At 45.4% G+C, this 12,787-nt stretch overlaps 1 protein-coding gene across 1 annotated transcript in view; it reads right to left on the reverse strand.

Moving 5' to 3' along the window:
- The window catches only part of LOC115097189 (fer-1-like protein 4), a 359,866-nt gene that overhangs the window by 151,929 nt on the left and 195,150 nt on the right, over positions 1–12,787 (reverse strand). Inside the window, exon 20 of the mRNA XM_029612774.1 lies at positions 10,047–10,134. Coding sequence (XP_029468634.1) covers positions 10,047–10,134 — 88 coding nt within the window. The remainder of the gene's footprint in view (positions 1–10,046; positions 10,135–12,787) is intronic.

The raw sequence follows: 12,787 nt of genomic DNA on the forward strand, positions 1-12,787 counted from the left end.
TAAGCCGGCTGGAGCCTCGACCATAGTGGGAAGGGAGTGGAGGTGAGAGAAAGGGTGAGTGACAGAGAGAGCAGCACAAATGAAGGAAAGGGGGGTGTGAATGAAGGGAAGGAACGAGTGTGAGAGGAAAGGGGGGGGGGGGTGTAGAGTGAAATGGGAGTTCAAAAGGGGATGTGAAAGAAGGAAGCAAAGGTGTGAATGAGTGGGAATTCGAAAGGGATTCTCTCACATCTCCTTTCAAACTCTCACTTATTCTCCCTCTCTCTCCTCTCTTTCAGATCCCCTTTTGAACTCCCATCTCACCTCCACTTCCCTTCTTTCCCCTCATTCAAACCCCCTTTCCTTCCTTACATTAAAGAAAATTAAAAAATGGAGAAAGAAAGAATGCCTGTTTGTTGGGGGAGGGAAGAGAGAAAGTGTGTTCCACCACCACCCGCTAATCTAGAGAAATCTCATGGTGAGCGGAATTAAAACGTTCCCAAGTATGGCCACTGCCACCATCAGGGCTCTCCCCCCCCCCCCCCCCCCCCATGATCCCATGATTACAGACACCGCCAGCAGCACCCACACCGCCACTAGGACCAGAATCAGCATGGGCACCTGCAGCAGGCATGACTGCAGTTGAACTCAGGCACTTGTGGGGAGAGATACGGGTCCTGCAAAGATCCAGAGGCAGGCAGAACAAGATCTTGCAGCAAACCATAGCTGCCAATACACAAAATGCTAATACCATTGTTGCAGCCATCAGCAACCACACAAATGTGCTGACACAAATCTTCAGCGCATGCCGGAGCAGCACTCAGAGTCCTCAGCTGCATCCCTTGCATCGATACCCCACAGCAGTCCTGGAGATTCAACACGACGCAGGGGTAGGCCCCCAAAAAGTATGCCCCCCCAAGTGAGAAGCCACGGCATGGCAAGGGGCCTTGAAAAAATGTATAAAATGGCCAGTAAGGGCTAAGAAGGCAATTTTTCAAAGAAGACTGGGACGGGCTCTTCCCAGAGTTGTTGTGCCATCTAAATGGAAGAAACCGGCTCAGTGTGTCCTCAGTACAGAGTTGCTGTGCTGCCATGCACACTGGATGGTGTTCTGTGAAGCATATCCAAGCAGAACACTTACTAAAATGCAGTCCTTGAGCCTCTGGGTCTATTACGGCCTACTTTAAGCAGCCTACAATCACTTTGCACCTGCTGTCTCTTGACAGGCTGTCCCATATCCTGCTCCATGTTGCGGGGTGTCATCTCTTCTCATCTCCTGCAAGTGCTGGCTTCATGCTGCGGGATGTCATCTCTTCTCATCTCCTGCCTCCATGCTGATGGGTCTCCTCCTGGGTCTCCTGCCTCCATGCTGCTGAATCGTGTGTGCTCCTGCTGTGGCGATACAGAACTCTGCGGTCCTAGTCTTGCTGCCAACCATGCTGAACTGTATGGTCGTTCTCCTGCTGACTACATGCTGAAATTTGCTGCCGTGGCCCTTAGGCTGTCCTCTTTGAGTGCACTGTTTCAACATGGACTGTCTGGGGCCTTACAGTTTACACACATAGTAGTGATGCATGTAGATGTTACTTTACAGCACTACTATAGCTTTTGGGGTGCCACTTCTTCTTTCTATGTTCTTAATTGTAATCATGTTTGTGCCTAAAGGATAAGATGCAATGCCTGTATATGCTATGATGCTATTTCAATATATTATATGTACAGGTGTACACTGAATGTGTTGTTCATGAAATGTACACATTCTTTTTTGCTATTTGTTGTCTTGTCCTTGCAGAATGTGATTACCTAAGACATTGCCTTAATTTAAAAACAGTGCATTACATGTGTTTGCGAATAAATTGCTCACTGTTAGGAAATATAGAATTTGTGTTGGTGTTCTTTCATTGTGTGGTTTTTGTGCTAATGGGACAGAAGGTAAAAGGTTTGCTCTCCACATGACCTTGCATGTTCCAATGCACTGACTCATTCCTATTCTGTGTTGCGGTTCTGGCCACGAGCACCGCGGCCAGGCCCTTACCTCCGGGCTCCCGGACCTGCTCCCGCTTCCAGTGGCCTGGTTGGCGGCGTCCCCGCTGGGGCTGCGCCGTTGCGAGCCCTCCCATGGACACCCGGCTCCTAGGCGTGCGCGCCACTTGGGTGCTTTTCTAGGCCGTTTCCCACCAGTGGTGACTCTGCCCAACTCCTGACGTCAGACGCCGCAGCCTTGATAAGCCGGCCGCGGCCATCCAGTCTTTGCCTTGCAACGGGTTAGCCTCCCGGTTTCCTGTTGCGCTGTGCCCTGGAGTGACTCGCTTTGCTTCGTTGCTCCATTCCTGCTACAGTACCTGCTTGGTTCCCGCCTGCCTGCTACAGCACCTGGTTGGTTCCTACTTGCCTGCTATAATACTTGCTTGGTTCCAGTACCCGAATCCTACTACTGTTCCTGCCTGGTTCCAGTACCCGAATCCTGCTACAGTTCCTGCCTGGTTCCAGAGCCCGAGCCCAGTTACAGTATTGCTACTGTCCTAGTCTGGTTCCAGTTACCTGTCCTGATCCACAACCCGCCTAAGTCCCAGCGGCCGGGCCCCTATGGGCTCCTCCCGGGAGGGCTTCGGCTTCCAAGGGTGAAGCCACCTAAGTCCCAGCGGTTGGGCTCCTACGGGCTCCTCCCGGGGGAGTACCAGCTTCCAGGGTGAAGAGCATCTACGTCCTGCCTGAACATCTGCCTCCCGGCCTGCTATTCACTAGAGACATTGACCACCTTTCTCAGTCTCCAGCAGGTCGGCCCAAGGGTCCACTAAACAGAGACTCCCATAACATTCTGTACTTACCAAGCATGCAAGGCCATATGGCCTCCCTCTGCCTGCCCACCGTCCGGCGACTGCCCACCAACACCACCACTGGCATCTCAAGCCAGTGGCTGCAATGCCGCAAGATAGGAGAGCGGGCAGCCCGGACACCTGATCTATCCAAAGATAAGTAACATTTCTCCTGTACTCTCTTCCTGCCTAACGTTATCTCTGCTGTGTTACTAAATGTCCAATCACTATCAAAAACAATTCCACTGATAAACAAACTGCAAGAAGAACTAAAATCCACTATCTTCTGCATTACCGATTATGGCTGAAAGACTGTGATAATGTCCTCCTAAACCAAATTGATCACCCCAACTATGATATCTTTCACTTCCCCAGACGAAAAGGAGGAGGTCTCTTAATAATTTGCAAAAAAGAACTTACATTTAAACTATACAAAGTTGAGATTTATTATTTATTTATTTGCAGGTTTTTCTATACCGACATTCGTTTAGTAACATCATATCGGTTTACATTTAAACATAAAGATAGCAACAGCGCTTTACATTTGAAAATATGAAATAAGGTGATTAATAAACAAACTAGTTAATACAAGATAATTAGAAAACAATTGCATAACTCAGCAACCAAGACAAGAAATAAATATTGCGAAGATAAAATACAAGTGCTGAAAACCAGTGTGAAATATTATAAAAGGGAAAAGCAGGTGATAAACCTGCCCAACAAAGTTGCAATGCTAAAATCCTCACTTCTAAATATAGGTCTGATTTACAGCCCACCCGGAACACTCCAAAAAGACTTTCCCCCAAATCGAAATTTTCACTAAAGTTTTTCCGGCCCCAGAATCTGTTATGGTTAAGCGGTGTTTGGGTGAATCCTTGGGTACTGTGGTAGATGACCACGTCCACGGGGAGGAGCCCCTTGAGGAGCCACAGTACTGAGCTAGACTCAGAATGCACAAACACAAAGTTAATTCTTTATTATACAGCTTGAAGAGTACCACCAGAGGTGGCAATAGTGAGGCAGTCTGGTAGTAGCAGTCTCAGGGACCTTGGTAGAGGGAGCCCTTCTCAGCCCATTGGTATAGGGAGGTTCCAATGCAGGTTTCCCAGCAAGGTAGTACTGTGGATGAGATAGACTGAGAGTTAGAGTACTCACTAGATGTTTGCTGTAGGTATGCGATTCCACCAGGTTGAAGAAGATAGTACAGGCACCGAGGTAGGGAGAGCAGGCCCTCTAGGAGCGAGCACCTGTTCCCTGTAAGGCACCTGAAATAAAGCAGAGGGCCCCCAAGGAGCGGATACCCAGGTTAGCAGTTACCCCGAAGGGAAGAGAGAGAGCTTCCAGCAGCAGCACGGAAGCAGCAGAGTAGCGTAGACAGGAACGGATTCAAGTCCTTGCTAACTCAATGAGCTAGCAAATTAGAATAGGTTATATACCCGGATGGCATGACGTCAGCAAAGGGGAACGCCCCCAAGGTTCGCGCCAAGGTTGGAATAAAGACGGTGGTGGCGCGCGTGCACGCACCCTAGTAGGTACCTGGGAGGAGCATGGTGGGAGGCTGCACCATAGCCATTCCAGGGACGCTGGAGAGGTCAGCTTGTAGACACGGCAGTAGCCATCTTTCCTAGGTAAGCGGGAAGAGCCGTGAATAAGGTGAAGCAAACGGGGCGAAACTGTCTAGCACCAATGGATGCAACAGAATCAACCCTAATCGTAGGAGACTTTAACCTTCATATAGATAGCAGACTGAAAACTAAAGCAAGTGAAACCTTTCTAGATACTATGGAAGCCATGGAATGGACACAATTTGTAAGCAACCCCACCCATAAAGCAGGACACATCCTTGACCTAATTTTCGCCAAGCGCAATAACTGCATAATCAATTCCTCTCACAAAATACTACCCTGGTCTGATCACCAGCTAATAAGGCAGAAGTAACTATCCACACCCCCACACAACAAATAAACACACATATGTTAGAACCTGAAACACTCAAAGAAACTATTAAAAATAAAATATCTGAGTTTGATCAAGATAATGCCTCCTCATCTTTTGACTCCTGGGATAAAATTATCATTGAAATAGCGGATACCCTATGCCCAATCCAGGAAAAAGCATTCCAAAACAAAGGCAACACAACTAAACAAAAGAAACCTTGATATAATGAAGAATTAAGACACACTAAACAGACCCAGAGAAAATCTGAAAAGCAATGGAAGAAATGCCATTCGATGGAATCCCGATGTTAATGAACAACCTGTTTCTTGCCTGCCCTTAGTGGTCCTGCGGCGCAGCAATGGCTGCGTCAGCGGCAGCAGCTCCCTCGGAGAGGAGTGAAACATGAAGCATGCTCCATTTTGGCTCCTCTTTCCCGCCACACTGAGCGTCGCCACAGAGGAGATCAAGGGCAGTCAGTATTTAAACGGTGTCTTCTCTGCATTCTTTGCCTCGGCAACAAGCTGTGAGTAGGTGCTTGCTCAACTATTGATTTATGCTGGTTGTTCTGTTTCCTGTGTTCCCCTTGCCCTTGGTTCTGCCTTGTGAGTTCCTCTGCATGTAAGTTCTATCCTTGGGCTTCCTTGTGGCTTTGACCCCTTGCTGGACTCTGGATTCAGATTGTTCGCTGCCTGCCTTAGCCCCTTGCTGAACTCTGGATTTGGTTTGTCTGCTGCCTGCCTCGACCCCTTGCTAGATTCTGGATTTGGTTTGTCTGCTGCCTGCCTCAACTCCTTGCTGGACTCTGGATGGATTGTCTGCTGCTTGCCTCAACCCTTTTCTTGAGATGGTCTTTAGAGAAACTTGAAGGCACGAATGTTATCAGAATTGGTTGGTTTCGTTGAAACTAAAATAAATCTTCGGCACACGATGTTCTGTTGCTGAAAAGCATCACCGCATGCAGTTCAGCACTACGCTCTCAATTGTGGATATAGAGATCGTTCCACTTGGCTACAGAGTACTTCTCTCTGACTTGGTTAAAGAGAACTCCTCATTGAAAAGTACCATAGCTTTGATTCCAATACTCCTTGAGGTTGACTGAACAAGATATGTACAAAATCGATTTGACATAATAAATCAGAGCCCCTGATGCAGCCATAAAGCGAAACTTTGGCCAGAGTCGGGCATGTTCAACAATAAATGAATTAATCTTTTCCAAGGCATCGGTCTAGTTTTTGTTGTTCCACTATCCTGGTCTAGGACTGCTCTATGGTCTCCGTTCAGTCTCCAATTTGAGGTAAGACTGTTACTCTCTTCCACTGGATCCATAAAATAGTAACACCCAAGAAAAATACAAATCCATGTTAACAAAATACCATTAACTAATAAAAAAAAGCAAAAAAAAAAAAAAAAAGAATACTACGTAAAACAGATCCATGATATAATATTTAGTTCTAAACTACTCTTTGAAACAGTGAAAAACCTAATCAAGGATCCATCCTCCTCCATCTCAAATAACTACAACTTTACAAAGAAATCATGCAATGAATATGCTAACTTGTTGTTAAACAAAATCAATACACTTAAATCCCAATTCTCCACCTGCCTACCAACAAAACAAATGGATGAAAAACTTGATCAAGTGAAATGGAACTCAATTGACCAAGTATCTAAACTTGAAATAAACTAAATCATCACTAATATGAAACCTGGGACCCAGCCACTGGACCCTATTCCGGCAAGTACCCTAAAAAAAGTAAACTGCATAAGAACCCCAATATTCACAACCATTTACTAGTAGAAGAATTGGTCCCTGACAGGGTAAACCAATTCTAAAAAATAAAACCGGCAGAATCGATGATTGGAACAATTACTGACCAATATTCAACCTGCCATTCATCACGAAAGTCCTAGAAAAAGCAGTGCTATCACAATTAGAGAACCACCTAGAAGAAAACAATATATTATACCCAAACCAATTTGGATTCAGAAAAAATCCTCAACAGAAACCCTACTCATTTCTTTAACTGACCCTGTTCTACAAGGCTTTGACAACAATGAATCATATATACTAGTACTAATAGATTTAACAGTAGCATTCGACACAGTTGACCATAACCAACTATGAAATAGGTGGAAATGTTAATAAATGGTTTTATTCTTTCCTAAAAGATAGGACATTCCAAGTCAAACTAAGTAATCAAATTTCAGACACCTTCCCGATCAATGCCGGCATCCCCCAATGCTTAGCACTCTCGGCCATTCCATTCAACATCTACCTGCTGCCCATATGCATATAACTAGAAAATCTAGAAATCAACTTCTTCCTATATGCAGATGACATACAATTCTACATCCCTTTCGACAAAACATTCAAAAAAACTGCAGAGTCCCTGTCAATGTACATGAAGGCCATAGAACAAAAACTTTCTCAACTGAAATTAACTCTAAACCCCAAAAAAACAGAAATTGCTTGGCTAAGGAGAGACAACACAATAAACAAACCATCAACCCTAAACCTAAGAATAATCAATATTACTCCATCAGATGAAGTACGAGACCTAAGAATTCAGATTGACAAGAACTTCACCATGAAAAAGCATATAAACAAATTAATCAAAACTGGATACTCCAAGCTGAGAATACTACATTGACTAAAACATTCATATTTTCAAATTTAGACTACTGCAACTCACTTTTACTAGGCCTCTCCCAAGTCTACTAAAATCACTACAGTTACTTCAAAATGCATCCGCAAGACTATTAACAGGGACAAGGAAATTCGAACACATCACTCCCTCGCTGAGTGCCCTGCACTGGCTTCCTGTACAATTCAGAATTCATTATAAAATGTTATCCCTAATCATCAATATCATCAACAATATTGATCCATGCTTATTAGGAGCAACACTTCAACCCTACACACCAAAGAGAGACCTAAGGTCACAAAACAAAAGACTTGTAATGGTATCCTCCACTCGGAACACACACCTATCGCAAATAAGAGACCGAATGTTTTCAATAGCAGGCCCCAAGCTGTGGAACTCACTTCCAAGCCACTACGGCAGATAACAGAAAGAAAGAGTTTCAAGCGTGAACTGAAATCATGGCTTTTTAGAAGGTCATACGATTTAACGTAAAAGCCAATATCCTAATAATTGCAACAACAATAGCAGAGATAATGCTAGGCGAGTAAGCAATATATAATGAATGATGAGTATTGCTAGTTAGAATTAGAATTTGTATTTTCTGTGGTGTTGATCTAGAAAAGTATCAATATGAACTAAATCATGTAGGAGCTTCTTTGATATCCTATAATATGTATGACTTTGAACTAGAAAATGTAATTTGCTGTGGTGTTGAATTAGAAGATGAATGTTGACACAAAGCATATGATCATAGACCAAGAATATGAATGCTGTTGCTGTAAGCCATTGTGCGGTCACACAAGACAGTTATGATGCCACCAATCGTGTTCTCCACCACAGCCCCCCCCCCCCTCCTCCAATTTGGGTGCCATTAGCCACATACCCATAGGCAGAGATGGAATTGAGAAAGAAACATGTGTCTTACCTACGAGCCAACCTCAAAATTGTCAAAGAGGCCCGATTACCTAAGTATAAAGGAATCATAAACGGCTCCCGGGTACCTGGCCACCACGTTCAGGATTCACATTCCAGCGTGGCAGACCACTTCACGTTGAAGGAGTGGAAGAGCTTTCTGTTATGGTACGTCTCCTCCCTCTGACGGGGTGGAATAATGGCCACATGAGTGCAATTGATAGCTCCAACATTGGGAAAGTGTGAGAATGCATAGAAACCTCTTTTCAAGTCCATCAAGTCCTGCCTGTTGCGAGGAAATTTAATGTATTGATTAATGCAGTCAGTGACTGCTTCGATGACCTGGTCCAGATAGCATGAGAATATGGTTTGGAACATTCCCCCCATGACCCCTACTGTGGTTTCAAAGGAGCCGCTTGCCATGAAATGGAGGGCAGCCAAGAGTTTAGTGAGGCTGGGGATGGCGTGGGACCTTGCGGTGGTTGGATCCAGATCCCCTTGGATATTTTCATATAATTCCAGGATTGCCTGAGAGCTGAGGTAATACCTGCTAACCACAAAGTCCTAACCACAAAGTCCTCAGGCATGCCCAGCAAGAATGTTCATGGAGGAAAGATACGCTCCCTGTATCTCCTGTGCCGTGGCCGCCTGCGTGCCAGCCACTGAGCCAGAGCCTGAGGCTGCGGCAGCAGAGCCTCTGCCTGCGCTGCTGGTACTTTCCTCAGACATCTTGGAAGTGGCCTTGGCTGTTGTTCAGATGGTTCTTCTTCCACATGTTGTCGCCTGTGATGAGCCTAGCAAGGCATGAAGTATGCATGTAAAGTACATCTGACACTCTCAAAATGCTTTTAGGAAGGTTGATCTGGTAAAAACAGATGTTTTTATTGGTCCAGGAATGCTTGGTAGGTGTGTCTGTATTGTTTGGAGTTTTTATCGCGTGCAATGCATGCCGCGATAATACCATGGTCCGCGATAATGCCCGAGATAAACACTTTTCCGACCATACAGCAAAGAAAAAAGGTGTACTTATTACCCACTATAGTAACCTGCGATAATGTGCGATACCTATCACACACAGCGCTACCACCCCTTACTTTACATTTATCCCGCCCAACTCCTCCTATTTGAATATAAACTTTTACATTTGCATATGCAATTTCATGAATGACCCGGTTAGCTGGCTAAATTCTAGCCAAACAACTTATTAGCCAGCTCAAATATGGCTGGCTAGGTGCCTAAATATTTAATTAGCAGGTAACTTCTGAGTTATCCGTCTAAATACTTCTGAATAAGGACCTCAAAGATAAAATTCATTTACAAGCATCTACAAAAGTAAAACTACTAAATGCCATTTAATAAAATAAAGGGTAGAACTTCCAGTGTGTCTTCTGGTATAAGACTCACTGCACATAGGTTTGGCTCACTTGTTCCACTCATTTCATAGTCCTCATAGCTTGCAGTTGAAAATAGTAGGAAACATGGTGGGGACTTTTGTTTTCAATTTTTATTTTACTTTCCCCAAGAATTTATCAGTGTTTATTATAACCCCAAAAAACTGGAGAAAATCATTGGAGAAAAAAGGAATCCATTTTTTTCAATGGATTTTCTGCCAGTGGACTGGCAATTATAAACACTGATAAATTGCCAAGGAAAAAAAAGATAAAAACTGAAAACAAAGGTCCTAAGTATGAGAACAGATTATTTTATATCATGCTTCAGACTTTGGTTCCCATCATACATCTGCCAATCTACTTACAATGTTGTGCATCAGGGACTTCATACGACAGCGATCCAGGTTGTTAGGACGTGTCATTGTTTTCTTCTCTGCATTCAGAGAGAATTGCCTAGAATTATAAGGACATATATGAGAACATATTCAGGAGCAGGGCTTATTTTTCAGACACTAAGTAAAGTGTTCTCAGTTGTGCAGGCGACATTCAGTTTCATTTTCTCATTGAGTTCTAATGTAAGATCCTTCTAACCTTGACTCCCTTTCTCCACTGAACCCTTCTCCTCTCCTTTGCTTTCCTTCTGTCATATCTCTCCCTTGACTCTTTTTTTTTTTTTTACCATATTTCCATTGACCTCTGGTCTTTCCTACTGACTCTTTCCTCTAACTCTCTTCTCTGATGTTTAGTCTCCTCCGTCTATTGATCTCTCATGCCCCTGAATCCAAGAGGTGAGGATTCCAAGCTCTTTCTCCAGGATTATGTATTTACAGAGGGGAGCCAGTAAATTAGAAAAGGATATAAGTAAAAAGCTTGGGGGGGACCCAGAAATATTGTAGAGGCACTGAGATGCAATTTGTGGAAATTTTGGGAATGCTAGCAAGCAACATTAAAGAGCACTGCATCAAAGACACATTGAAAATTAACATCAGATGGCCAAAAGGCCAACAATTGGAGGGATAATTCCTGAATTTAGTGAAAAAATGCCCATTTCTATGCTCTTTCCTCCATAAAACGTAATACAATCCAATGCGATACAATGGGACATTAAAACACATCCCTCTTTCTTTACATGTTCCAAAATGACTTAAAAATAGCATTTAAACGCTGGCCAACCTGATGACACTTGATTCTTTCAGAATCCATAAATAAAAATGTTGCAAGCGTGGACGTGAGCATGAGCCCTTGGGCCATGGCACAAACCTGGGGCAAGGCTCCAAGGTACTCCCCATGGGTAGGTGAGCGCATGCAGGCACAGGCTGGACAGAAGCTTGGAGACTTGGAACACTCAAGCCTCCGCTAAACCTGCACGCACAGGAGTGAGACCTAGCAACACAGTGCTGGTCTCTGGAGTAGCCCTCTGGCCACTCGATAGCCTTTTGGACCTGCCGCTTGGGAACGGTCTGTGCATCAGGATAGACAAAGGCTGAGGACACAAGACAAGATGTGACAAAGGCTTGAACAAGACTCTGAAGATGTAGACAAAACAAGGCTGAAGACTTTGTACTCTTGACAAGACAGTATGCCCTACCCAGCCCATGAGCTGGTCGTGGATCACGCCAATGGCGGCACAAATTCTGGACTTGGAACCAGCTGAAGATGACATGACTCTGAAGACATAGACAAAACAAAGGCTGAAGACTCTGAAAACTCTTGGCAAAATGAGGCTGTGGGAGATCCCTGCATTGAAATGCACTCTACACAGCCCATGGGCTGGTCACGGACCACACCAATGGTGGTGCAGACTCTGGACTTGGAACCAGCTGAAGAACGTGGGTCTAGGTGAGATGAGAGAGCAGGTGAAGACTGAAGACAAGGTTTCCTCTGACTGAAACAAGATCTCTGAAGACCAGGAACAAGAACACTGGAACCAGGAACTCAGAAACTTGGAACTCAGAACAAGACTCAGGAACTCAGACTCTAAAAGCAAGGACGAGGACTCTGAGGACTTGAAACAGCAAAGGACTTGAACTGCAGACTGAAAAACTCAGAAGACAAGAACAGGAACCAGACTTGGACCTCAGGTGACAAAGACTGTTACAATCTCTGACCTTAGGGGCACGAGGGCGGCCACACTCCCCCGCCGATGCCGGTCTAGCCTAGTGGCCCCAGGCGCCCTGCTTGCAGCTCCCAGCCATCCCAGCCATCACCATCCTCAGCCATTCTCTGGCTTGTCGGCTGCCGTCCCAGACCCTGTGGGGCCGAGTAATCTTCCTTGCTCCAACATGCCACACGCTGCCACCGCATCGGGCCATGTGCCCTCCTAGGTGAGCACGCATGACATCTCTTCAGATTTAAGGGGCTGGAAAACCGCTTGCGTCCCCTCCTGATGACGTTTCCAGCAACTCCTATATAAGGCAAGCTCCAACATCCAGAGCTTTCCTTGGCCCAAGTCCCTTCACTCATTTGGGCTGCATTCCTGTTTCCAGCATTTCTGTTTCCAGCTATCCTGCTTCCAGCGATCCTGTTTCCTGTGTTCCTGTTTCCATCATTCCTGTTCCAGCCTCCTGCTCTCCGTTCCCATCTCCTACCCAGCCTTGCCTTTTGGACGGATCTCCTGGCTCCTGGCCTCTGGCCTGAATCTTGACTATGAGTATCACCGCCTGCCCTGACCTCTGGCCTGAATCTTGACTACGAGCAGTGCTCCTGGCTCCTGACCTCTGTCTTGAACCTGATCTTCGAGTACCATCACCTGCCTCTACCTGCAGCCCGGACCCAGCCTTTCTCCTCTCTGTGCCACCCATTGTGGGATCATCCATGCAGAGGCCCACCTAAGACCAGCAAGCCCCGGTACCCAAGGGCTCAACCTGCGAGGAACGCGGGCTGGTATTGGTGAAGCTCCAGCTGGCTTCTGCTTCCTGACTAGCCTGTCCCTTCAGGCAGAGCCAACTTCCCCCTCGGCTGCAGGGTTCACTCATTCAACAAAGACAGGAACACCAAACCAGGAACATGGACACAAGGAACAAAGAGAACAGGAATATCCAACGAAGAAAAAGGAGACCCTCAACATGGATAACAAGAAGTCCGGAACATGAAGTCCATCATAACT

The sequence above is a fragment of the Rhinatrema bivittatum genome, chromosome 8, assembly GCF_901001135.1.
Source record: "Rhinatrema bivittatum chromosome 8, aRhiBiv1.1, whole genome shotgun sequence".
NCBI lineage: Eukaryota > Metazoa > Chordata > Amphibia > Gymnophiona > Rhinatrematidae > Rhinatrema > Rhinatrema bivittatum.